The following is a 26485-nucleotide window of genomic DNA, read 5'->3' as shown; positions in this document are numbered from 1 at the left end:
AAGAGAGTGGTTAGCTCATCTGTAAGATTTATAACTTATAATTATGGTGTCTTACAGGGGAAACACTAGAAATTCCAGACACAGTAATGGGCCTTACTCTATTAGCAGCAGGAACAAGCATACCAGATACAGTTGCAAGTGTGCTGGTTGCAAGAAAAGGTAAGACCTGGAAGCTGCAGTGCCCTTTCTTTAAGCTTAGCTAAATACACTTGAGTCAAGGTAATGTGAAAAATATTTATTTCTTCAGTAACATACTTTTGAAGAAAAAAAAATTGACTCAAGGGACAAGTTTATTATATCATAGCAAATTAATTTCATTCAATCTAATTCCCCATATGATTTAACTGAATTGTGCATTAAATGGTAATTAACTAAATTAAAATGAAAAGCAATGAGTAAGCTACATCTTATTGAAAATGGTTTAATAAATAAAGATAATCATTATTAAATAAATGTTAAACTTAAATACTAACCCAAGAAAAATTTAAAAATACAAATTCAATAAGACTTGCTCTAACAATTTTCCCAAACTACCAACAACAAAAAAGTACCCAGTGTTTTTTCTTATGAAGATTAGTCATAAAACAGTATTATATGCACATTTTAACAACATGCTTTTCTTTTGCAGGTAAAGGAGACATGGCTATGTCTAACATTGTAGGATCCAATGTGTTTGATATGCTATGCCAAGGTGTTCCCTGGCTTATTAAAACTGCTTTTATAAATGAATCAGCTCCTGTAGAAGTAAACAGCAAAGGACTCACTTACATAACCATTTCTCTTAACATTTCCATTATTTTTCTTTTTTTAGAAGTTCACTTTAATGGTTGGAAATTAGACAGAAGGTTGGGAGCTGTCTGCCTGTTATTATACATTGGACTTGCTTCGTTATCAGTTCTATATGAACTTGGAATTATTGGAAATAATAAAATAAGGGGCTGTGGAGATTGATTTTTCTTAATAGTGTTAATGTGGAAAATGTGAATGGTGGGGGTGGTAGAGAAGGAAAAACCCATTTCTTCATTTAAGTCAAATAAAAACATCCTAAACTTCAGAATCTAAAACTTACTTAATAGTAATTCTTTATCACCACAGAAAAGCAATTTAAAACCAACCAAAATCACATCCTAATTTGTCTGAGCCCTTTCTTTTCATGAACAATTACATATTATAAAACACAAGTTATGAAAAAAACCATTTATCATTTACCTTACAATAAGTTGATAAAGGCTGGGGAAACTAGAACAAACACTACTATGTCATACTGAAAACAAGAAGAAAATGGCTTATTTCATTAAAAACTGTATAACCATTCATTTAAACTGAATGACCAGACTTGCTGTCTTTAGGAAACCCAAACTTGAGATTAACAAAAATCACAGTATATTTTTAACATTATACTGTTAAAAGCTGGTGGGAATTTTAAAAGTTCATTTTTACAGCTTTTGTAAGCATACAGTATTACTAAAAAAATGACTTTTACTAGTAGATTCAGCAAAACAGATGAAGGAATGTTCCAACCGTGGTTTGAAATTATGCATTACGATCCAAGCGAACATCAATTTCTCGATCCATATCGATGCTCCTTTCCAGTATAGCTCCTATACCTGGTCCCATTCTATCAAAGCTGGAACTCATGCGGTCTAGTCCCATCCCCATTCCTCCAGTCACACTGTTCATGCCACCCATTCCACCACTTATTCCAGATCCTACTGGACCCATGTTAGAAGCTCCTATTCTTCCTGCAAACCCTCCAATCATTGCACTGCCAAGTCTACCAAAGGAATCTCCAAAGCCTCGATTTATTCCAATATCACCACGTCCAAAATCTCACTCCATGCTACTAGTCATCGCCCCACGGTATAGCTCTCCCATTCGGCCAACTCCACCAAATCCTCCCATGCTATTCATTGCTTCCAGACCACCAAACCCAATTCCACTTGGACCTAAATTTCCCATTACACCACCTATGTTCAATTGGCTAGCACTAATAGGCTGTCCACCTGGACCAAGTCCCATTCCAATGCCTCCAAGACCACGTGGTAATTGTGGTGTTTTACTACCATGTGAACGGTAGTCTTCATGAGGGACAGACTTGTCATCCATTTTCACATGCATAGGTCTATCAAATAAAAACTGCCCATTGAACATAGAAATTGCTTGAACTTCTTCAATTGCTTGCTCAAAAGTGACAGTGCCCATTCCTCTGCTCTTTCCATCTTTGTCTTCTTTAATATCTGCCCGCTTTGCAGTTCCAGCTATGCTGAACACTTCCTTTAGCTTCTTCCAAACAACTTTGAAGTCAAGATTAGCAACAAAAATTGTAGAACCAAGTCTACCAGCCTGCAAATTACTGATAACCTCAGGAGGAATATTTGGATTATTGAGAATGGAAGGTGGTAAATTCATCAACCCTGATCCCATATCAGGGACATGTCCTCCTGGAAATGATCCTCCTGTTCCTTGCAATGCCCTACGAGCATTTTCTCCGTCAGGATCCTCTTTAATATTAAGGGGTCTTCCACTAAGATCATATTTGTTCATAGTTTCTAGTGCTTTCTTTACAAATTCTTCATCTTTGAATTCAACAACACCACAACCCCTTGATTTTCCTTCCGCATCCTTAAAGAGCTCCACGTATGTAACCTCACCAACTTTTTCTCTCATTAGATCTTTAATAGCTTGGCATTTCATATCATACGGGATGTTGCTAATGAAAACTCTGTTACGATTTGGACCCTTCTTTTCTCCAGTGCCCAAATGCTTGTCTTTTGAATAAGGATGAAATCTATTGGCCTTCTTATTTCCTGAAGATTTTTCTTTTAAGTCAGATTTTTCTTCTTTCACTGATTCATCATTCTCCCTCAGTGGTAAAGCACCTCTGGGTTCAATCCCCCAGTAATTTTAACGCCATTGGAGCTACTGCTGTGCTGCGGAGGCTGCTTCTCTGGCTTCGGGGGGAGCGATTCTCCCCGCGATTCACCCTGAGACTCTGCGGGCAGCTGCTGAGGGCTGTCGTCGCCAGCGGCCCGACCACCTCGGGCTTGTCAGCGTCTGCCATCCCGCCGCTGCTGGCTCCGCCTGGGCCGCCTGCACTGAGGGGCTCCGAGCGCGACAATGGCGGCGGCCGGGGAAGCGGTAACGGATCCCCTATTTCATCACATTTTGAATAAAATTTCTGCTCAATTTGGCATCTTCTGCTCATTCATCCTAGTGACTATATTCTTTCTTTTTTTCTGACAAAATCTTGATTTTACTCAAAATTTGGACATCTTATATCTGTACTTGCTCCAAATTTCATTTAATAGAATCAGGAAAGTTTTGGAAGAACATTAAATAGGGTCTGTCAGAATTACGTAAAAAACAATTTTATACAAAATTGTGATGTAGTTCAAAACCTACTCATGTCTAAAAATATTACTAACAAAAAGTTGGAAAATTTTCCTCAGATATAAAATATTGGTACCTTTGTTTAAAAAACAAATTAATCTAAAGTGAGATTGTTCATAATCTTCAGAAGAATTTCTTTGAAATCAGAAACACAATGCAAATACCTGCTTACAACTGTGAAACACGTAATATTTTCAATGCACATCTTCTATCATTCAGTAATTTTACCAAAATCCTTCAATACAAAAATATAGGTACATGTAAATATTCATGCCAATTTATTTGTAAAATGTAAATTCAGCTAGGCATAGTGATGCATGCCTGCAATCCCAACAACTCAGAAGCCTGAGGCAGGAGGATTACAAGTTCAAGGACAGTCTCAGCAACTTAGAACTTGTCTAAAAATTTAAAAAAATAAAATTAAAAGAAATGGGGATATAGCTCACTGGTTTGGTGACTCTGGTTGTTTCCACATAGGAGCCTAATTGCACTGTGACTTTTGTATATAAAATTGTGTTTTTATATAGAATGTAAACAAGATTGTATACAGAGGGTGCAATGATGAAATGCATGGCTTCACAGTGAAATCAAAATATTTTTCTTATATTAGGAAATAAACTGTAGTGTGAATGTCTTTTTTATATAAAAGAGTGCAATAAAAAGATACAACAATGTATACAATTCATAATACAATGCATAATATCCCATAAAATATTATGCTCCATATCTCTAAATAAGAAACATGGATCCGAAGGCAAATTAAAAGATTCATTTTCTCTTAAAATTAACACAATATGTTACTAAATTGTCTCATTTCTAATAAGATTTTAGTCTATCATTTTCCAATGAAACAGGATGAAAAATACTTATGACTCATAATCAAATGATAAAGAACATAAAATAAAGACAATAATGAAGAAATTAATATAAGCTGTACACAGAATGATGAGATTTGATCATTAAATATCTAAATTTCTTACTTGGAGAAAAAATACCAGATTTTGGTTACACAGTTTTATGTTCAAAGCCTTGAAATTTGGTATTTTTTTTTTTTTTGCTATATCTAAGTGATGAAGATACAATAATCAGAGTGAGACTTGTGTGTATATATAAATTAAAAATATCTAAGTATATTATGGCTAACATAATTGTAAAATGATCTCATTTGTCTTTAAATCAGTGGCTAACATAATTTTAAAATGATCTCACTTTTCTTTCAATCAGTGGCATTCAGGAAATGAAAATATAATAAAATTTATTTGTGAATAAGCATGCATGTGCATTTCTAGTGATTAAGTTTATGCTTGGATTTCTCTTGGCCACTTGTCCCCAGATGTTTGGTCAAATATTATTCGGATGATGCACATGAAGGTGATTTTTTTTTTGATTCATTCAAATATTTATTGAGCAGCTAAGGAGATACAAAGGTGATTAAAACATGGTCCAAGAGATGATGAGGCATATGCACAAGAGAGCAGTATATAAGGTTCAACTGAATTCACAGCAGTCAAAAGTGCTTTAGGAAATCAAGAGAGATTGCTTCCAGCCTGCAAGTGGGTGTGGGTGGCAAATCAGGAAAGGGGATTGAGATTAAAATAGAAGACTTCAGCCTGGATTGTTGATGATACTCAGTATGGACTATATTTGTCTCTCCTTTTCCTTTCTCCCCATCTTTGGGCTTAATTTACCAGTAGTGCCCAGGGCTGTTCAATGTGCTTTTTCTATACTTGCTTGCATTTTTGCTTTTATGTCTTCTACAGAACTAGGTCCTTTTGGTGTTTTTGGAGTTTTTTCCTGTTTTTTGAAGGATTCTTGACCTTTTGATCTTGGTGTTGTTGGTTTTGAGTCTTTTCCATTCTGGTTCGATTTTTGTGCATTTTTGGCTGGAGTATCTCGTATAGATTTCTTCACTGGAGCTTTTTCTTCAGTTTCCTCATCATCAAAATCATCATCATCATCATCTTCATCTTCATCATCATCATCTTCATCATCATCGACATCTTCATCAGCAGCAAGTTTTACTTTTTTCTGGGGAACTTTGCTACCACCTCCAGGGGCAGATCGCTTTCCAGATACACTTAAGAGTTTCACATCCTCTTCCTCTTCATCTTCTGACTCTGCATCTTCCTCCACAGCTACTAAGTGCTGGCCACTAATATGCACAGGCCCTGAACTGCACTTCAACCTTAAGACCACAGGTGGTGTGATTTCAAAGCCCCCAAGGGAAACAGTTGGCTGTACTGACATTTTCAATGTTGCCAGTGTTAATTTAATTGGACTGCCTTCATAATTCATTGCCTCTGCTTCAACAATGTGCAATTCATCCTTTGCACCAGCCCCTAAACTGACCGTTCTTAATGATAACTGGTGCTCATTTTCATCATTATCCACCTTAAAGTGATAATCTTTGTCAGCTTTTAGCTCACAACCGAAAAGGTAGTTCTGGGGCCTCAGGGGGCTCATGTCCATATCCATCGAATCTTCCATGGGGTGGTAGCACGCACTTAGGTGGGAGAGAAGGCGGACGGAAAATGGGTGGCTGCTCTAAAGAGACGTGCAGGACGGAATCACGCCAGGCTGAAGGTGATTTTTAATGAGACTGATTTGAATCAGTAGAGTGTGAAAGCAGATTACCATTTTTACTGTGGTAGCTCTTACCCAATTTGAATGTTTGAATAGAACAAAATATTATGATTAACTGAGTAAGTAATAAGGAGCTCCTCACACCTGATTACCTGAACAGAAACATCTTTTTCTGCTTTGTTTCTGCCGTTGGACAAAAACTGAAACATCAGTTATTCTTTGATCTTGAATTGTCTGATGTTTAGACTGTAACTTATCTTCCCTCTTCCTCTTCTATATCCCCAGCTTGCCTACTGCAGATCCTACAACTCCTCAGCCTTTATAATTGCATAAGCCAATTTCTTAACATAAGTCATATTTATGACTGTACAAGAATGAATGTGTGGTGTGTGGATACAATGTTTTTTTTTTCTATTTCTGTAAATAATCCTGACTATCTCACTATGGAAATCAGATACCAGTAAATTTACCATATAATTTATTCAATCAGAATGAGATTTTGAAAAAGTTTTAAGTCTCCTAAAAATTTCCAAATGAGAAAAGGAATATGCAGACTTCAATCATCATGTGAATTATTCATGGCCCATATCACACTTCCCCTAAAACCTTTTTAAACTGAAATACAATGAGAAGGTAGGGAAGTACTATGTGATGGAAAAAACAGTAAGAGCTGTTTGTAAAATCGGTATACAGATTCTTCACCATGGTTCCAGATCTATTTGCCTACATAAATTAGCCTGAAAACAGCATCTAAGACGTTAGGAGGAAATTATGAGTATGTGATTTTTCTAGAACCATTAGGGACAGGTTTTGCAAAAAAAAAAAAATATATTAGAGTAAAAAACCCTTTCCATGAAATCTATGGACACACTTTCATTGCCTTTTACAGTCACCTGTTCAAAACTTTTATTGAACATTTATTGTATGACATTACATCTTCTAAATTTTGTAGATAAACTGGCAAGAATCAAGGACTACTATGTTTTTATGTAACCTGTTTCATAAAGGAAAATTACAAGTAATGAAAAAACATATTTTCCAAGAGCATCTCCCTCCCCTGAAAAAAGGCAGCAATCAAAATTAATTTAAAAAGAGCATCATGATGCCACAGAGAGTGAGGAATTTAGAGCATGTACATCAACAGCAACAACAACAACAAAAAAAAAAAAAAAAAAACACCTAACTCAGTGATCTTTAGCCAAGGTGAAAACTCACATGAAGAAGAAAACAATGCACTGTGATTCAATGAAGTGTTGATGGCTATCTTAGGTTGGGTACCTAGATGCAGTTTTCTTTTGTTATTGTTGTTGTTTTGTGCATTAATAAATTTTGAGAAAATGTTCTGCAAGAAAAATTAAGTAATAACCTTTAAAGAAGACGGTGAAATAGAATAGGGAAAAAGAAAACTGAGAAAGGGTGTAGTCTCTGGAGCATGAGCGGTTTGACACAATTTCACATTGTCATGAAGTATTGGGGTGATAATGTATGCCCAGTTTCAGTTAACCATTGGCTTGCAGTTATATACACCTGGAGAAGCTAACTTGTCTGCCAAAATTGTTCCTATTACCTGAGGTAAATTCTAGAATAAAAACATTCATAAAACAAGGTTATGTTTTTATATGTTGATGAAAATGGAGATATCAGTCCTCAGAAAATCAACCTTTTATTTCCCACAAGAATAGTAGTTCCGTGTTCATAAATTGAACATTTGAGGTGACTATACCGAACTTAATCTCCAAAAATAACAAGTATATTATTTAGTTATTTATTTCTGATCATTCAAAATTGATAGTTTTAACATATCAATACATTATTTAATCAGATAATGAATTAAATAATTTTGAGTAAATACCACAAATATTTAGAAACTTATTTGTATTTTCAAAATATTTCTGCACTTGCATAATGTAGATAGCTCTACAAATATATTTTTCTCTTTATATTATAAAACATGCAAGGACCTGGCAAATGTAAAAAAAAATAAGTTTAATTTAATTAGAATATGTGAACAAAAATTCAATTGTAAAATTGTGACTCTACCTAAATCAACATAGGATACCTGGAAAAAATATTCAGCATGCAGTAAAGAGTCAGAGGTGACAACAGGTGCAAGAAAAAATTATTTAGTTTTCATATGATGGTGGGAATACCCAGAAGAATCCAATATATTCTGAATGAGAGTATAGAGATGGATCTGTGAGCTATTTCAGTATTATATTCCCAGTAGGATGACTTGGAGAAATCATAAAGAAATGAGAATAGCCTCTTGCATTCTCACATCAGTTTCACTATCAGGTCTACAATTTAAAGGAGATAAATACTGAAGTTAGTTGGAAGACACAGATTTCTTGGTTTAATAAAGCATTTAGATAAAATGGAAATAAGTGAAGAGAGGAAAAATTTTTATTCTGTTAACCCCTGTATGTTTCATTGACATAAGTGATACTTGACTACTTATTAGCTATAGCAAATTCTCCATCTAGAGTAGCTCTTTCTTCTCAAAATATGATAATCAACTCTGTATTGTCTTCAAAGAAGAAAACCATTCAACCTTTCTTTACTCTAGTTACTCCATACTTCCATTTGTTCCCTCTACAGTCAGTAATCTTTGTATTATTTTTTACCCTTCCCCTCAAAACACTATCATCTCTGTTGTAATCAGGATATAATATTAAAATCTACCTGTAAAAATTAACTTAATTTGCCAAATACAGTGGATGTTTTCATTTCATACTGTTGTCCATAGTATAAATATTAATTTTATTTTTTGTTTTGTTTTGTTTTGTTTATCATTATTCATTTACTTTTTTGACAGAAAAAATTAGTCATGTTTCATTGTATCTTAGTAGTAAAAGAAGAATTACCATATGCTACATTCTACTATATGTCAACCTGAATATACATTAGTTTGTAGATGCAGTATATTTGGGGTTGTTTAAAATAGTTTGTTTTTTTTTTTTTAAACTAGAATTAAACATGAAAAAAAATTTAAAGTGGTTTAAAGTCATTAAAATATAAACATTTGAATAATACTAAAAATGAGAAAAATACAGTTACCATTATTATTATTATTATTATTTACTAAGTAAAGACAGTTACCATTATTATTATTATTATTATTTTTTACTAAGTATAAGTACTTGATAAGCAACTTGGGTAAATAGCACTTATCTGAAAAAACCTTGTGAGTGGTATAGAGACACAAGAATGCCATATGGTTGGAAGTTAGAGGGATTTGGTCCTAACCATTAGCTTCAAGAGTCTGGATTAAAAATGGGAAGAAAAGACCTCATTCACAAGAGCAATAGAGAAGAAAATGAACACGAGGAACTGAGATGAATAGATAATTCCAGAAAGCAAATACCCACATTTGTGCCATTTACTAGAACTCAAGTAATGAGAGGGCTGGCAGGACTGAAAACCTACATGAACACTGCACTGTCCAAAGACAAGAGCAGGAGGCGAAGAAGTAAGCAAGGGGCGTTAGCAGGCCACAAACTGTAAGGGAAGCCCCAACAGGATTCAGAACTGATTACATTTTCATATCGCTTTTGTCATGACCATCATATATTTTTACACAGCTGGCTTTGCTCACTTTAGCACAAATATTGAAGTCAAGTACAAGCATATACTCACTTGCATAGCAAATTTTAAGGGGTGCATTAAAATGGTAACCAACTGATGAGGGTATATGCCATTTTCACAATCAGAATAACATTCAAATTTACCAAATAAAATGTTTTCTGTTTGAAAACAGTTACCTATAAAAATTTGGGGGATTTGAATTAAAAACAATACATGACTTATTAGCAAAACATTAAAACCATTACTGATGTAATTCTCTGTAGGAGGCAGGTCATGAAGTAGTAGTCATTCTTTTATAACTTCTAGAACTTTGTAAACACTGTTCTGGAATACAGTGGTGAAGTGAGGCTTTGATTCCTTCACCAAGAGATTACACAAGGGAGTTTTCCCAGCACTGGCAGGATCTTCCACATCCCAAATTTCAGGCATGCTGCCACCAGGCTTGGATCTTCTTATACACCATGACTCTTCTAGAATGTAATAATTCACTTTTAACTTTACCAATTCTTGCTTCACTTCTTCAGTTGCTTTTCGACTATACATTGAGTATACTATTTTCGTTCTGGCTCTCAAGCCTGCATCTTCATAATGTGGATGGTTCACAACCGGACGAAGGGCAGACAACTTCACACTTGCCATAGTGGGCATGGCACTGCAAACACTGCATGTGGTTTGGTACTATATTTGATCCATTCTATAAGTTCTTCTTGTGGCAAATTGCTGAACTCCCCTACAATATTCCATTGGGTTTGAAGATTCGCTGAACCTTGAATTGACATTGTTGCTAGTACAGCAAAAACAACAGCACCAGGATGTACTTTGCAAAAGAGCCATCCAAATAACTGTCTAGAGCAGATCAAGGAAGCCATAACACACATGTGTGGTGTCAAGAAGAGTTTTAGTCTCATAATCAAAATGCCAAGGGCTGTATAAGCTAACAGTTGCAATGCACGATAAACCAGCTCTCCATGATCAAACTGACGTTTTCTTATATGTGTCTGTTGTTTAGCTAAGATGCTCCACATATCACTAATAATCTTTCTAATGATGGCAATGAATACTACAAGTACAGCTGGGAGCAACAAAGTCTTTGTATATCTCAGAGGAGTCTCCTTTTCCATAAAGTCGATCTCTGCTGCACAGGTATACAATAAAGTATCAAAATCCTTATAACTGAAGAATTTTGATGTTAATAAGTTGCCAATATGAGCATCATCTGCAATTCCAAAGAGTCTAGATGTCAAATATTTGAGTATAATGGTTCCAAACAACCAAAGACATCCTTGGATAATCCATTACCTAAGCTCAGACACATTTATTTTCACAAAATGTGGTTTCAATGCCAGCATGCCCCAAATAATTACCAAAGAGGAAGCGTAGTAGGATGTTAACAACATTGAGTTCCCAAACATCAAAACAAAACAAAGTGCAAGAGAAATCATGTGTATATAAATGATCTTCCATAATTTATATATATATCAATATACCCCACAACATATACTGCAAATAATGATGCGATCTGAGTAAGAAGTACAAACTGAGCAAACTGCCATGGAAGCATGAAAAATATATTGGAAATGCAGAGCGCAATCAAGCTTCCTCTATAAACTTTTGTAGCCCTGAGAATATGAGTCACAAGCAACATCTGAAGTACAAGGAAAGGATACGAAAAGCTTTCGCGGAGAGGCGGTGTCCACATCACACGGGTACACTCTCCATGATTGAAAAAGAAGCATAACACTGTAACAGGCCTCCCAATCGACTTCCACTTAAATATGTGCCGTATATGAAGAATAATGTCATCATTAGTCCATTTAAAATAAAAATTACAGCAACATAAAAGCAAGCAGGATCTCCCAATCCTTCACAACTTTCAATAGGACTGAGTCCTTCTCCTCTGGTAACTGTCCAACATATCTTGGTTTGAATACCAATCATGTCCATTTATTTGGTATAAATTCGGTACCAGCTGGCCAAGATTACCTCAGGGTAAAGATTAACCTTTTTAATGTATTAATAACAAGAGGGTATTCGGTCAGTTTATCATTCATACTCATCCATACTCCATTCAAAAATGAGGGGGCTTCCACAATAGTCTTGAAGTAAGAATAATATAGCCCCATTTCAGTGCGAAAAGCCATCTCCCTTTCCAATGTTGAGAGGTGAGAAAAATGACGATCATTTTCAAACAGGTGTGTTATATGGCTCCAGTGCAACACGGCTGCAAAGGCAGCTAGTAGAAGCATGGTCCATGGTCCAGGTCCGGCCGCGCCCCGCGCGCCGCAGGCCCAGCGCCCCGCGCAGCCCGGCCACCAGGCGCCCCACCAGGCGCCCCCCGAGGCCGACCCCGACGGGCAACACGCTGGGCTCCGCTCGGGGCCCCTTCCTGCCCGCAGCGCCCTTGCGCCCTGGGGACGGGGACGCGCGCTCGGTCCTGGTTCCCCGGCCCCGACGTCCGGAGCACCTTTGAAAATCATGTATTCTACAGAGTAGTAGTGTTTAACACCTGGGTATACCTATCCCTAGGTATACCTGAAAGTTCTTGAAAAGATAATAAAATCTTTAAAGATAATAAGATCTTTAAGGGAATCAGTTCCTAGTTTGTCTGAGATCTTGCCTGTATATTTTACATTGTTCTTTCCAACTTCTCTTATGCATTATACCTTGCCATATCGAATTTCCTTTTAGACACTGATCCAACATGTAAAAATCCCCAGGGCTGCAGTGAAAACGAAACAAAAAGGATTTCTACTAATAATTCATTGAGTACAAACTAAGAATATCCAAAAGAAAGATTTGGGGTGATAATGGTAAAAGATCTTGGTATTTAAATGCCATATGTGCCTCTGCCTTGTCACGTTTATCTGAGTACCTATGAATTAAGAAACAATATATGGGTGGCTGGGGTGTGACTCAGTGGTAGACCAATTCCCTCCCACATGTGAGGCACTGGATTTTATCCTCCACACCACATAAAAGTAAATATACAGAATAAAGATACTGCATCCATGTAAAACTAAAAAATAAAGAAAAAGATTTGATTTCAAAGATGATTATTAACTTTTTAAAAAGAGTGCTTCATTATTTATTGACTATATTTAAGAGGGTAAGCATGTACAATTCTCATACCTGGATGTACTATGGTAGAAACAATTTTAGATCCTTCCTTATGCTTTTACTCCTTGAGGCCAGGTATTAATATGTTTTTTTTTTAAATCTAATCAACTCAGGCTTTCTGACAAATATATGACCTGTCTACTTGTTATATCAATTGAAGATCGGCTTTGTCAATTAAATTATATAACAAATATTTCATATGTTAAATGGCTTTAGTCTGAAATTTATTCAGTCATTGATAAAATATACTTAAGTTACATTTATATTAAACATCATCTCTTCACATACACCCTTTATTGGTATTTAAACTTCAAACATTTCTAATTACAACATGAAAATGTGCAAGAGAGTATGCAGCATTTTAGAATTCCTTTAGGGTATATGGAAGCTCAAATGTTTAAGAAAACCTTCAGAAGTCTTTTGTGAGAGTTATTAGCCCTACCCTAAAGGATAAAATGTATATATATATCTAATAAAGTGGGAAAAGAAGTTATCTTAAGTGGGAAAAGGAGAGGCAAAACGTAATTTATGGTACTTGAGTTTCAGTGTAGCTTATTTTTTTTCATTATAGTTTTGACAATCTTGTATTATATAGGTTAAAAACTATTTGTTAGGAATGGTGATTATGTATCTTTGATGTCAGAGGAACATTATTATGTTTTTTTTTTTGTTTTTTTTTTGCTTTGCAGTCCATTGCTGATGAGTTTAAGGAAGCAGTTCGTTATGTCCTTCCTCACCTTATGCTGGTGACGGTTTTCATTATTTTGAAAATATTAAAGGTAAGGCAAAAACTTCCTGGGCCTTACAGGAAATAAATTTATGACGTCTGAAATCTATTTTTTGAACTGGTCATAGTATTTTATATACATTTTATTCACAAAAATAAAATATCTTATGGCTAAATGTGTGTGTGTGTGTGTGTGTGTGTGTGTGTGTGTGTGTGTAATCAACTTTCCAGAAAATTTGGACAAATATCTTTCTTATGTTCAGGTAATTTCCATTGAATAGATAGACAGGAAAATTTATCTGTTATTTCACAGTGAAATCTTGAGTTACCAATGTGATAGAAGAGTTTACTTTTTGAAATGAACTTTTAGAGACACACAATATTAGTCTTTTAATTGTTGATTTATTTATGTAATAATTTTATGCATGATATTGCTCTAAAGTTTCATGTTATTTTAACTTCTTAAGAAAATAATTGTCGTGGGCAAGTAAGTGCAATTACCCTGCTTGTATGAGGCACTGGCTTTGATTCTCAGCACATTTAAATGAATAAAATAAATGTCAATCAAGAACTAAAAAATATCTTTAAAAGAAAGTAACTTTTAAGTTGAGTGTTTTGGTTGTTTTTTTTTTTTTTTTACTGTGCAGTATAGTATTATTTCTTTCACAATTAGGGCTAAGACTTTATATGTATTTAGAATATACATATTAGTCTTATTCACATTTGCCAAGTGTCAAGAGATCTAGTGAGGGATTGGTGACAAAAGTAGCTGTGGCTTTAGGCTGAGTCAAGCCACCATAGTCAAATATCTTAATCTTATATGTAGACTTAAGTGGCTATACGAACAACAGTGTAATTATCCACATAGGGAAAATATTTGTACTATATAGTAAAATAAGGATTATTGCAATGTTGATAAATATAGAAGACAAGTATAAGTCCAATGATAGGACTTCTAAGAAGAACTGTACATAATCTAGACATGTTTTAAGAAACTAAGTAGATATCTGGGGTAATGTATGTATTATTCATATTAAGACTGCACTATATTTATGTATTCTTTATGAAGTGATTAGCTTTCATGAAGATATGTGCAATCAAATTATGTAAGGATTATTTCCGCAATATGTGTAATATTTCTCAATGATTTTTTTTTTCTTTTCGTTTGGAAGTAGTGAGGATTGAAGCCATATCCCCAGACCTTTTTATTTTTATTTTTAATTTTTGTTTTTATTTGTTGACGCTGGCCTCAAAGTTGTGATCTTCCATCCTCCCAAGTAGCTGGCATTACTAAAGGTGTGACCCACCATACCAAGTAGAGAATTCTTGGGATAGGTAAGTATCCAGTAGACATCCCCTAATGAGCTATGCAGGGTGATATATCCTTTTAATTCCAGAAACACAGGAGGCTTGTGGCATAAGGATTGAAAGTTGGAAGCCAGGATGGGCAACTATCTCAATATTAAACAACAACAACAAAAAAACTGGGGATGCAGGTCAGAGGTAGAGCACTCTTGGGTTCAGTTTTCACTGCTGACAGCAAAATCAAAGTATACAAAAAAGAAAAAATCACCAAATAAATTTCTTGCCTATGTGCCTAAAATGTATGTACAATAATTATTCTGACATTTATTTAATATTTTTACTAAAACAATTAGATGGAAAAAGTGTAAACAGGCTGTCTGAAGCAATACAATCAAAAGACGTAAATTAGGCCAGGTGTGCCTGTAATCCTAGCAGCTCAAAAGGCTGAGGCAGGATGATTACAAGATCAAACTCAGCCTCCTCCACAATGGTGAGGCACCAAGCAAATTAGTGAGACTCTTTTTGTAAGTAAAAGTCAAAATAGGGCTGGAGATGTGGCTCATTAATTGGTTGCCACTGAGTTTAATCCCCAGAACTCCCCCAAAAGAAAGCAAGTACAAAATAGTCAAGCAGAAAATTCATTTGCTTCTTAAAAATGTTTGAGAAGAAAATTTCAGTGAACAATATTTGTTGGAATCACACCTGAAAAATCAAAAGCAATCTGAAAGCAGATGAAAGTGCTCAGATGATAGCTGAAACCAGTGGAAATTAGTAGCACTTGTGGAGGGGAATGAGATTGGATGGTTCCAGAAAATCTCCTTTTCCCACATGCCTCTTTGGTAGTCCCTCTCCTGCTTTTAAAAGATTAAAGGAAAGTGCGTGGGCACTTGAAGTGAGAAAGGAAACTCTTTGATTAGTTTTGATTCTTATTTAAGGACAGCAGTTACTCTCTCTTACTAGGTACTTTAAAGTTTTAAATAATTTTTACAAGGAAACCACCCATGTGTAATCAACAAAACTATAATCCTTGGCATAAATATGGAATATCATTAGTTTTAATTCAAGCATGGCAAATTTGAAAAACAATTAGAAGTGTAAAATGGAAGAATAAGCCAAGAGAAGATACTTAAAATGGGGAAAAATTTTAATAACTCCACAAAAGATTATCCAAATGGCCAGTGAACATATATTCAAGCTCATTATTACTACTCAAGGAAATAGAAATTAAAACCACAAGATACCATTACATACACACATATGAAAAAACTTAATAATTGAAAATGTGTATAAAGAGCAACATGATCTTTTATGTATTCTAATAGCAGTGAAATCTGTACTAGTTAGGAAAACTGCTTTGTATTATTTCTTAAACTTGAAGATATACATACTTGATGACAAAACATTTCTATCCCTGAATATGTACTACAGAGTAATTAACTGCATAAGTGTACCAAGAGACATGCACAAGAATAAAATTATGTCATTTGCAGGTGTAATGGTGGAACTAGAAAACATCATGCTAAATGATATAAGCCAATTCCAAGAAACCAAAGGCTGAATGTATTCTCTGATAAATGGATGCTGATCCACAGTGGGAGTTGGGGTAGGGAAGAATGAAGAACCTTTGGATAGTGCAAAGGAGAGTGAAGGGAGGGGTGAGGCATTGGGGATGGGAAGGACATTACAATTAAACAGACACTATTAGCATATATATATGATTACAGTACTGCTGTGACTCAGCACCATGTACACCGAGAGGAATGAGAATTTATGCTCCATTTGTGTACATTGTGTCAAAATGAATTCTGCTTTACTGTCATGTAAAACCAGTTAGGAAAAAAAAATCACAGTACCTGGCACATAGTAGGTGTTCAATAAATATTGTTAAAATAATTTACAGAAAAGAATGTTCATAATAGCAAGTTTTATCAGTAATAGAAAACATTGTTGGGCTGTGGTTGTGGCTCACTTGTAGAGTTCTCACCTAGCAAGTGTGAGGCACTGGGTTTGATCCTCAGCACCACATAAAAATAAAATATAATAAAAGCATAAAAATTATCAACCATAAAAGAATAAATTACATCTTATGCAGAAAACTGGAAGAAAATTTAGTACAACAAACACCATTATCAGTGATGCTTACATATGAGAGATGACAATATTCTTTTGTATATATGTACCACATTTTGTTTATCTGCTCATCTATTGACGAATTCTTGGGATTCCTTCTACCTTTTGGCTACCATGCACATCTCATTTCGTAAGGATTAGTGGTGTTGAGTACCTTTTTGGCCCTTTTTGTTGAAAAATATCTATGTAAGTCCTTTGCCCATTCTCTAACCAGAATTTTAAAATAATTTATAAATAGAAATTCTTTATACATTCAGGACATGTATTGGAGACATGATTTTCATGATACTATTTAGTATTTTAGTACTAATTAGTACTCATTCAAAATAAGCTCAATTTCCTGTTACTTTGGAATGAGAATCATAAGAAATATGGCTGGACTAGTTTGGCTTAAGGTTATCACTTTCTTTAGGAATATAAAACACAATATCAGACCAGATTTAAGCCACTGTTTTAATTTAAAGTGGCTATCTACTTCAGTGACAAGAAAAATCTATTTGTGAACTTAATATTTAAATAGTTTTTGAATTTTATTTCCCCAAAGAAGATACATTATATGGTCAGATGGGAAAACATTTATATAATGCGAAATTGTAGATATCATACATACACAGTTGCCTAAAATTTATTTTCAAATACATTGCTGAATTGCTGTTACTGATAGCAATACTTTAAAGTTCTTTTGTAGAAAACACTTTTCTTTTTTGTTCTTTACAAATTGGTCCCCTCCCATTGTTGATAATAAATCTTGTTTTTCATTTTTTTCCTCATATTAATTCATATGAACTCCTCTTTATAAAGATGAATTTTAGTTTTTAAAACATTCTTCAATCATTATTTAATAGGAAGAAAAAATAATCTCATTTCCCAATTTACAAATTCTTTATAATTTTATATTCACATGAAAATATCAAGTCTGTCCTTCATTGCTAAAGACATATGTACTCTCTGACTTCAGCAAATTTAGAGTAAGTATTGTTTCCTTTTTTAGGAGGTCTCTAGTTTAAAGCTTCAGGGGAAGGTGTATTGTTACACCTCCTAAACCTTTTAGGCACATGACTTCACTTCTCTGTGCTTCACTTCCTTTATTTGTGCCATGTTTATGATAAAAAGGCTTATCTTACAGGGATGTAATAAAGATTAATAAGCTAATGCATAAGAGAACATGGACAGAGAAATACAAAAATAGTCATCTTTCTTTGGTTTAATATCTAATTTTTAAGTGTTTATAGAATAAGTCATTTATTTTAGTAAATTCTGCCAGTTTTGGGGGGGGTACTTACCATGTGTAGGAACTCTAGTAAAAATGAATAGAAAAACTATATTTTAAGGTGTTTACATTTTAATGAAGAAAAACACTGAATTATAATATAAGTGGTTAATACAAGTAATATTATGAGACCACCATGGTAGAACTCACTAAATCTGCATAGAGCAATCAGATTAAAAATTCATGTGAATTTGTTGGGTGAATAATGATTTACCTAGTAAGTGTGTTTGACCTTAGTTATTTGAATAAGTCATGAAAGATAAATACTGAAGAACTATTTATATTGTAAATAGAAATGGGAGAATGTAGTAAAATTCTGACTTGATCTTATACTGAGGAAAAATATCCTAAAAATGTTACTGGGAATACTGACAGAACTGGAATATGAAATGTAGAGTAGGTAATAGATCTTTATTAACATCTAATTTCCTGAAATGTATCACTGTAGCGAGCTTCTGTAAAAAAAAAAAAAAAAAAAAAAAAATGAAAGAAAGAAAAAAGAAAGGAAGGAAGAAAGGAAGAAAGAAAGAAAGAAAATACTTATTCTAAAATGTACCACTGAAATATTAAAGGCGTCAATGGGAAGAATAATATTTGATAATTTGTGATTCATTTGATTTTTTCATATATTCCAAAAATGATCTCAAAAGCATTCATAAATATTTCCTGTTCTTCTCCAAGGAACTGGAAAGTATCAAAAACTACTCTTAAAAAGGAGTAAAATGGTGCACACAGAATGATGAAGCTTGTGGCAAAATGTTAAAACAAATTACTGACCAAAATATATAGGAGTTTATGTGTTATTTATGCAACTTTTCTGTGAATGTGCTGTCGCTTCAAAAGAAAAAAATAAAGAGAGAAAAGGCTTACTTGGAAGACAAGTTTATTAAGAGCCATTTTAATATCCTACAGGCTAAGTTCATTGGGTATTTAGCAAAGCCAACATGTAGAAATGATCTGGAGCCCATGAAAGAGTATGATTAATTTGTAAGTAGTTCAGTATGATAATTTGCATGTCAGTGTGGAAAATTTAGAATATAGGCTTTCAAATGTCTGTACAGAAACTAGCTTAGATATTCTTAAGCTGAAAATTTAAGACATATTTTGCAAATTATGGGATGAAGTTTATGCCAGAATCATGATTTATATACCAATAAATATAGAAAATCTCAAATTCTAAATATCTGAATTTTTTTCCTGCTTGACAACCTTTAATTATTACACAACTCTATTAAAAAGACATATGTTGGGGCTGGAGATGTGGCTCAAGCAGTAGCGTGCTCACTTGGCATGCGTGCAGCCCGGGTTCGATCCTCAGCACCACATACAAACAAAGATGTTGTGTCCGCCAAATACTAAAAAATAAATATTAAAAATGTTCTCTCTCTCTCTCTCTCTAAAAAAAGACATATGTAACCGTTTGGGTGGGCTTAAGCTAAGTAGACAGTAAAAAATTAGTATCATTGTAGCCCTAGAATCCAATAAAGATTAAATAAGTTAACGCCTAAGAGTTATGTTGAACATTAGTGGCAATTTAGAAATTGCTGTCAACAAAAACTGAATAAAATGCTTTAACCATTTCTGAAATCAATATCCATCTTTATTAAGAACATTTTAAAGTGGAGTTGAGAAGAAACATCAGAAATGTTAAAGCAGCAAAATAAGTGATTATGCTAGTAAAATTCACCCTTAAAAGCACAGAATAAGCAAGTGTTATATTTTTGGAAACTTTATATGGTAATTTCACCTATTTTTCCTAATACTTTAATGTTTTATTTCTTAGTCTAGAAATTAAGATATTACTTCAAGTGATAGTCACTTAAATTATTTTTATTGCTAATCTCTTAATAGCAAAACTTCTCCAGGTAAGTGCCTCTGTGTTTCATACATAGAATAATTATTAGGAGATGAATTAAAGTTAATGGACCAAGTTCTCAAATAATATTTCACCATTTCTTTACTGAGAAAAAAATATCCCTGAATGCTTTTGAGATATTGATTGAAATATGGGGAAAATATAAACTTTGCACACATTTTCTAGACACTTAAAATCATTAAATAGACTTGTTTCATTTTTTTTTCTGAAAGAAGTGATAATAATTTGTTACATTTGTTCTTGCATAAACATAGCTTTATATAATTTTATATGATATTTATGCATTATTCCACTTTGAATTTTTCTGTCAAAAGAGCTGAAATATAGAAGCATAAAAATTACCTGTAGTCTCATTATCTACAAGTAATTATTTTTAATAATTTGTTTTAATTTTTAATAGTTTGTTTATATGCACAAATATATTTAAAAACTCCACTTGATTCATTTTATGCAGTTTTGTGCTCTTATTTTACCCAGCTTTATACTGAGAACATTTTCCCACATTAGAATTTTTTGAAAATATTTTTTGACAGCTGCATAACATAACATTGCATTAAGTAATTATAGCCATGTGCAGCCATGGACCTGAATATATCATCTTAGGGGTTTTTTTGTTTGTTTGTTTGTTTTTGGTTAAAGAAACTATGTAGGAGTTCTGAAGTTCTGAGAAATAATGCCTATAATTAATGCCTAGATGTGCCTCTTTCACAAAAAATCAGTTTTTAAAAATTTAGCAATTTTTCAGAGCTTATATGCAGTCACTGTTCTAGACCTGGAGTGTATAATGATTGATTTTTATTAAAAATCCCCTCCTTTATGGAACTTTCTAGTAATTTGTTCTGAATGATAGTTAATAACATGAGAATAAAATAATGTTTTGGTAATTTTATGTACTTAGATGTGATTCGTTCTGAACACTGAATCATTCCACTTTCTCTGTATCCTATACCATTTTCAGTTGAAATTATTTAGTAATAGCTATATACTTTTTGTTGACTTGTATTTTCAAGCAACAGTTTACAAATTTTCATAAGTAAAATGCTGGTTTCCTTAGAATTGCAGGTAAAGAAAGGAGAAAGGAAAGGGAATAATTGAAAAATTTTCTCAAAAAACCTCAAGACCTGGAGGAAATTTTAAATGATCCTTCTAATGCATCTCTTCATTATACAGTTGATGAAACTGAATTCTCCTGATGTAAAGTGGCTTGTCCACTGTCACATAGCTTGTACTATATGACAGCTCAGCACTATATTATATGTAGTCCATATTGTTTTGAAATTCAAGAAATATTTGGGTTGTCTGTATACCCAGGCCATGAAGTACACAAAATTAAGATGATTCCTTAAGCTAAAGAATCTGTTTTCTTTTTAAACATGAAGGTGATCGAATTGAATGAGATTATAGGCTATAAATAGTTTTGGTTGCTCAATGATTTAAAGTCTTATGGTCTTTTCCATTCTTGATTTCCTTAGTTTTATTTAGCACTATTTTTTTCTTATAGGTTTTTTTGTTTTGTTTTGTTTTTTTGAACGGGGGGTGTGTCTTGCTAATTCTGAGGCTGACCACAAACTCTTACATTCAAGAGGTCCTTCTGCCTCATCCTCTCAAATAGCTGGGACTACAGGCATTCTACTAGGCCTGGTTTGTACTTTTTTTGTTATTTTGGAAAATATGATTCAGAGCATCCTAAAATGCTGCTTTTATCTTTGCTCTCATTTGCCCTTCTTCAGCTGGTTTTTAGGTTAGTCGTTATAATCTTTTTGTTTCCATGGTTAGGCCACCAAAGTTTTTCTGTGATAGTTTATATAGCTTCTTGTTTATCATCCATAAAGAAATATTAAAAAGGCTTAATGACAGCCCTGCAAAGAACAAATAGTCACCATAATTAGAATTATTTGGGATTTCTTCCATTTTCTACAGAAAAAACATAAAAATCACTTTTTATATTTATTTTTAAATACTATAGAGATTACCAGATTACATATTTTTGTAACATTCTCTTTGAGGTATGTGCATTTTCACGTTTGTTTTTCCTCTCATCAAAAAACACTTGTCAGTTTGGCAATTTCATTTGTTCATGCTTTAAAATTAATGTTCTAGGATTGTGAAATACAATGAAAAAGGACCTAAAAATACATAGAAAGCAAATTAGTAGAATGAAAGGTTGAATTTGGAGTCAGATACTCTAGTTCTGTTTTGTTTTGCCACTGATTATAATATTGATCAGGTAACATTGATTTTTTTAAAATATTTTTTTATTTCTACACAAGACATTTATTTTGTTTATTTACTTTTATGGGTGCTGAGGGCCTTGCATGTGCTAGGCGAGTGCTCTACCACTGAACCACAACCCCAGCCCCTAACAAATTGATTTTTATATATCAGCTTCTACATTTTTGTCTCAGTAAGATATTTTCTGACCTCTCCCCACAGTCCCACAAATTGAATTTCCATTGTATGCTGTCTTTAATGCATATACTTTCTCTTCAAAGCACTTTTTATAACTTGAATGTACATATTTCTTTTTTGTTTAATATTATCTTTCTGACTGGATTGCAATTCATGAGAGTTCATATGTGTTATTTATCACTACATGCCCTGTCATAGCTCATGATAGGCAGTCAATAAGCATTTGTTAAATAACTGAACTATATACTTACAACCGGATATAAATCCAATTTTTATGCTTTCCAGGCATAAAACTACAACACATCTCTTTCAGAAGTCCTTTTTAAAGAAAATCAGGACAATACAGTTTCCTATAACACAATACACCTCTTCTCTCTCTTCTCGCTGTCCATATATGTATGTATGAACGATTGCCAGGCTTAAGAAATTGCTGTAACCCTTATTTCTCACTCCATTTAATAATAGAGTTTGGCATTATACTGTGAAGTTCTACTTTTGGGGCCATGTGTTTCACTGATGTCTAGCACAGTGCCTGGCATGTAGTAAATAGTCAATGTACACACAAAAACCTAATCAGACTTCAATTAGTCATTTATTTTTGAAGGAACATTATAAAAACTTGGCATGTTTTTATATATAACATTTTGAAAATGTATTGTTTTATTTAGAATGATCATTTATAAAAGTATAAATATTGAATTTAAGGAACTCAATATATTTATATTCAGTTGTTTATTCATGTTCTAGTCAAGATAAGACATTTACTTGTGATCTGGTCTACTTTTGAAAGATAAATATGTGAACATAATATCTTTTCAGTACATCTTGCAACTATTTCTGTGACTACATATATTAACACTTTTATAATTGGCTTCCAAATGACAAACACAGATGGCTGTAGTCTGAATTTTCAGCATGTTTTAGAATAAATGTTTTCTCAGTAATTTAAAGTGCATCATTTCAGTATCAGATTGTTATCTAATTGATTCAGATTTTTTTGCTTATCTGCTAGCTTGCCATTTTTCAAATTTAAAATAAAACTAAATAGCTATAAATAATTGAATACATGATACGATCTTATCCCTTTCACATTTTTATAAAACAGTAGTCTTACCAGAAAGCTATTATGGATATTATTTTTTATGAGAAACTTTTTGTTCTGTTTTGGTTTTCTTGATGGAGGAGGGAGGTTATAGTGAGAGGATTATTTTTATGTTCTTATTCATTTATTAGCCATTTTTGTAGTTGGTCTATTTAATAGTTACAGTAATTCCAATCATATATTTCCTCTTTTTAAGGAACAAAGAAATTCACTTAGTCTCATTCTTTTATCTTTCACTTCTTAAGAGTGATTCAAGTAATTTGAAAATTGTTCATTTTAATTTTGAAACCATGGAACATTTTAATAAAGTAGAATTAGGTATGCCTTTTATATGATCTTGCTTAGTGTGGTGACTTTTCAATAAAAGATAAATTATCCTTTTAAAAAATTCAACATAGGGGCTGGGGATGTGGCTCAAGTGGTAGCGCACTCGCCTGGCATGCACGCGGCCCGGGTTCAAACCTCAACACCACATACAAACAAAGATGTTGTGTCTGCTGATAACTAAAAAATAAATATTAAAATTCTCTCTCTCTCTCTCTCTTTCTCTCTCTCTCTCTTTCTTTTTGCCGCAGTCCGGCTACAGCAAACTAGCCAGGGGATGACGAACAACTTGTATACGTTGATACAGCAGGAATGGGAGCCGTTTATTGTAGGACAGGAGCGGTATTTATACATTCCACACAGCTTATCTAATTAACATAAACTAGATACAGAAGTCAACCAATCAGGAATCTCCACACTTAATGGCTCACTGGCGTTATTTCACAAACCACTCACTCTGGCAAAATGCCAGGCGCCCATCCAGACTTGTTTACAGACTCTAACATTTTTTTAAAAAATAGATAAAAAATTCAACATATATTTATTTAATATTGCTCTAGGCTTTTAGTATATAGAAGTAGGGAGGAAAAAAGTCCTTGCCCTCATGGGGTTTACCTTCTGGTTAATTTTTCTGAAAAAATAATATGACTCTATAATGAGTAGTATAGGCCTAGAACAGTATCTTTAATTATGTTTGTAGAAGTGATTCATTCTAAATACTATAGTGGAACTATTTCTACTTTTTATTCCATATCTGTGCTTCTTTTTGCATTTAGTAACAGATATTCGTATTTTGGAGGTTTTTTTTTGTTGTTGTTGTTATTTTGTTGTTGTTGTTGTTGTTTAAATCAAACTTTCCATTCTTTATTTATCTATCTTTCATGTTGTGCTGATGGTTGAACCTGGGCCCTGTGTGCTTGCTAGGCAAGCACTCTACCATTGAGCCACATCCCCAGATCTAAGTCATTCTTTCTATAATGCAAAGATAATATTTTTTCCTTTGTTATATATTTGACATTTGAATAAATATTAGATATAAATTATTGATATAATCTAACACTTGGAATTTTAAGCAAAATCTTCATCTTTGCCTTGATAAATTTTGCTGACTAAATATATTCTGATGCAGAAACGTGATATTTCAAGAAGTATCTGAAATTGAGTATAAATATTATAAATGTCGTTATTAGTATTTATTTTTTGGCATTGCATTCTCTCTAAGGGATGCTTTTAAATAATTCTCCTGGATTTCTGATTCTATTTATAGATAAAGTATTTGCCAATATTCTAGTTAGTTTATTTTTAAGAATGATCTGCTATGCTCCAAGTAGTTCAAGTACATTCCAGCAGCTTAATAATGTGAAAATAGAGGCAACTGGTCATGCACCTGTTCCTCAACACACTGGGTAGTTACTAAATTACTGGAAAAAATGTTAAATGTGATATATTTTTATACTCTGTAAGTATAATCATGAGCTATTTCTGACTTATGAATTAAATATCTTTATTAAGGGAATAGAACTTGTTTATATGCTTTTCTTAATCTACAGCAGATAATTTAAGTATAAAATGTTATTTATAAATAATGTATTTGCCACATATTTTGATAGTAACATTAGCAAGATTGCTTTTAGTACTTTAGATAATAAGAAATTTATTTGCTGTCTTTGTAAGTGGTCTGGTTAATAGTTTTGGTAATTCTAGGCATATATTTCCTCTTTTTAAGGCAGAAAGAAACTTACATGTGGTCTTCTTTTTTCTCCTCTTAAGAGTGATTCAGGAGCTCAAATTAACTTTAAGTCTTTGTCAGTAGTTGCTTTATATAAAAATCAGAAAACTTACTGTATTTAAAAAAATACAGTAATAGCTCAGCAATATGTCTTTTGCCTAGCATATAAAAGGCTGTGGGTTTGATCCTCAGTACTACATAAAAATAAATAAAATAAAGGTATTGTGTCCATCAAAAAAAAATTCTTAAGAATAAATAAATAAAATGTAAGTGAGCAATAGGAAAAATACCTGTAATCTGAACTCCAAATGTAAACTAAAGTTGTTAAGGTTGTAGTTTTCCAGAATTTACCTATGCCTATGAATATAATGATGTTTAATTCATACTGGATATAATCATTGAAAGCTATGAGCCTGAGACTTGCCTTATCTTTTAAAAAATGAAGTGTAATTTTCCTTTCATGAAAAGAAATAGATATGCTACAATACTACTTTATACCTGCTATTATATCACAAAGTCTTTAATAGCAATTGCTTGCATTGGCATTTTTACTATAAGTTCACCATAATTAGTTCTAGTGTTACCTGGTATATAAAGTGTACTTCTGATTTTAGGTGGTAAGAAAATATTTTAGGTCTTAAAAAACTTTGGATAGTATAGTAAGAAAGTTTTTGCCTTTTTCAGTTTTCTTTCTGCTTATGATAATGAAAATCTGTTTGATGCTTGTCTCTCTTTAACAGTCTTTTATTTTGTCCATTTTTTTTCATAGCCTTCAGCAACCTCTTACTAAAATTTCAATAATAGATTTATCATTTCTTTTATTTTCAACTTATCTCTTAAAAGAAATAACAAGTGATATTAACTTTCAATTTATGCCAGAGATTACATCTCCTCTTAAAATAAATTTAAAGAAAATACACTGTTTAAAATATGTTAAG

At 33.2% G+C, this 26485-nt stretch overlaps 1 protein-coding gene and 3 pseudogenes across 1 annotated transcript in view; 1 reads left to right on the top strand and 3 right to left on the bottom strand.

Annotated features, from left to right (window-relative positions):
* Nucleotides 1–1533: 1533 nt before the first annotated feature.
* On the bottom strand, nucleotides 1534–3061 carry LOC143388890 (myelin expression factor 2-like; annotated as a pseudogene).
* Nucleotides 3062–4877: 1816 nt separating this feature from the next.
* Nucleotides 4878–5955, bottom strand: LOC143388821 (nucleophosmin pseudogene; annotated as a pseudogene).
* Nucleotides 5956–9812: 3857 nt separating this feature from the next.
* On the bottom strand, nucleotides 9813–12035 carry LOC143388889 (protein C-mannosyl-transferase DPY19L1 pseudogene; annotated as a pseudogene).
* A 971-nt stretch (nucleotides 12036–13006) lies between these two features.
* Nucleotides 13007–26485, top strand: part of LOC143388774 (A-kinase anchor protein 9-like) — a 95249-nt gene continuing 81770 nt past the window's right edge. Inside the window, 2 exon segments of the mRNA XM_077108298.1 lie at nucleotides 13007–13024; nucleotides 13365–13454. Coding sequence (XP_076964413.1) covers nucleotides 13007–13024; nucleotides 13365–13454 — 108 coding nt within the window.

The sequence above is a fragment of the Callospermophilus lateralis genome, unplaced genomic scaffold (genome assembly GCF_048772815.1).
Source record: "Callospermophilus lateralis isolate mCalLat2 unplaced genomic scaffold, mCalLat2.hap1 Scaffold_43, whole genome shotgun sequence".
NCBI classification, from domain to species: domain Eukaryota; kingdom Metazoa; phylum Chordata; class Mammalia; order Rodentia; family Sciuridae; genus Callospermophilus; species Callospermophilus lateralis.
This window is presented reverse-complemented; position numbering and strand designations above follow the sequence as displayed.